We start from the raw sequence: 1,629 nt of genomic DNA on the forward strand, positions 1-1,629 counted from the left end.
GTTATCCTTCTGATTCCTGAAGATATCCATCTGACTACTGAGGTTATCCTTCTCACTCCTGAGGTTATCCATCTGACCCCTGAGGTTATCCATCTGACTCCTGAGGTTATCCATCTGACCCCTGAGGTTATCCTTCTGACTCCTGAGGTTATCCTTCTGATTCCTGAGGTTATCCTTCTGATTCCTGAGGTTATCCTTCTGATTCATAAGGTTATCCTTCTGACTTCTGAGGTTATCCTTCTGACTTCTGAGGTTATCCTTCTGACTTCTGAGGTTATCCATCTGATTCATGATTAAGATAACAGTGACTGTTGATCCAGGGAACATCTGATTGCCTCATGGAATCAGGAAGGAATTTTTCCCCTGTTGATGCAAATTGTACCAGGGTTTTTTTTGCCTTCCTCTGGATCAACCATATGTCCATAGGGTTTTATATTTGGCATATGTTCACTTACCTAGTGATGGAACTTGATGGTCTTTTTTCAACCTAACCTACTATGTAACTATACTTGCTGAGGTTATCTTTTGATTCCTGAGGTTATGCTTCGGATTAGCAGTCTTTTCTGATTGGTGGAAGGGCCATGAACACCATGAATATATTGTAGTTAATTATTAGATGATGAGATGATGATTACCTAGATGTAGCCTTCCAAGTATGCCAATCAGCCACATTCCTTACAGCTGTGTCCCTGTGGATTGACTTATACCAGTTTATATTCAGACCATACAATGACATCTCTGAGTGCGGATAATCCTCTATTTATCATCCTATGGACCTGTAATCCCCAGTCATCACTAGTACCACGAATACCCTGAGATCTGTGGGCAGCCACCGGACCTGACAACAGTGACCCCCCCAAGCAGTGACATGTAGGGCAGTTGTCAGGGACATAGGGGGTCATCATGGACATGGAGAACATACACATAGCATGTTGTATCTGTGCAGAGAGCAGCAGTGATGGATCCTAGGGGGGCCACTTGTTACAGATAGAGAGTCCGGCTGTCCCCACCCTGTACACAGTGACACAGCAGCACCCATCATTAGCAGGCAGCACCCATCACACCCCAATAGGACCCCCATCACCCTCCTCACCGCCCTCCCTAGCAGCACACAACCAGTGACACACAGCGACCTTTGCTTGGAATGCCTGGAATGGGACCTGTGGTGACCCCACTGACAAGTCATGCACACACCGACGACACTACTCACCCAGAACAGCATGTTGAAGAAGAACAGCAGGTACTTGACCACAGGGCTGACGAAGGAGAAGTCCTCCCCGCTGACATTCGCTGCAGACCTCCTGGCCATGGCTCTTCTATGGCAGACCCGGCGGACATGTGTGTGTATACAGATCAATGGCTGGGCGAGCACAGCGACCTCTACCGGCCCGCCCCATACGTTGCACTGGTCAGTGGATGGAGGATATGTAGCGAGCTGATCGGACACAGCACGGCACCGCTAGCCAGACACAGCGCGAGCTGATCACCTGTTGCTGATTGGACCACCCAGGATACATCTCGCACGGTGATTGGTGCGTGCGCCTGCCGCTCAGCGGGCAGGAATGAACACCTGTATGGGGCAGTGGCTGGACGGCTGGGCAGAGGATAGGAGGGACTGACAGAGAATAA

General features: G+C 49.3%; 1 protein-coding gene across 2 annotated transcripts in view; it reads right to left on the bottom strand.

Moving 5' to 3' along the window:
* The window catches only part of TSPAN33 (tetraspanin 33), a 28,321-nt gene that overhangs the window by 17,983 nt on the left and 8,709 nt on the right, over positions 1 to 1,629 (bottom strand). The window contains exon 1 of one of the 2 annotated variants that reach the window (XM_072401897.1): positions 1,211 to 1,498. The exons of the other annotated variant lie outside the window; for it this stretch is intronic. Coding sequence (XP_072257998.1) covers positions 1,211 to 1,309 — 99 coding nt within the window. The 5' untranslated portion in view covers positions 1,310 to 1,498. Of the gene's footprint in view, positions 1 to 1,210; positions 1,499 to 1,629 lie in introns of those variants that run through there. 2 annotated transcript variants of the gene reach the window in all.

Source organism: Pyxicephalus adspersus, chromosome 2, assembly GCF_032062135.1.
Source record: "Pyxicephalus adspersus chromosome 2, UCB_Pads_2.0, whole genome shotgun sequence".
Taxonomy (NCBI): Eukaryota; Metazoa; Chordata; class Amphibia; order Anura; family Pyxicephalidae; genus Pyxicephalus; species Pyxicephalus adspersus.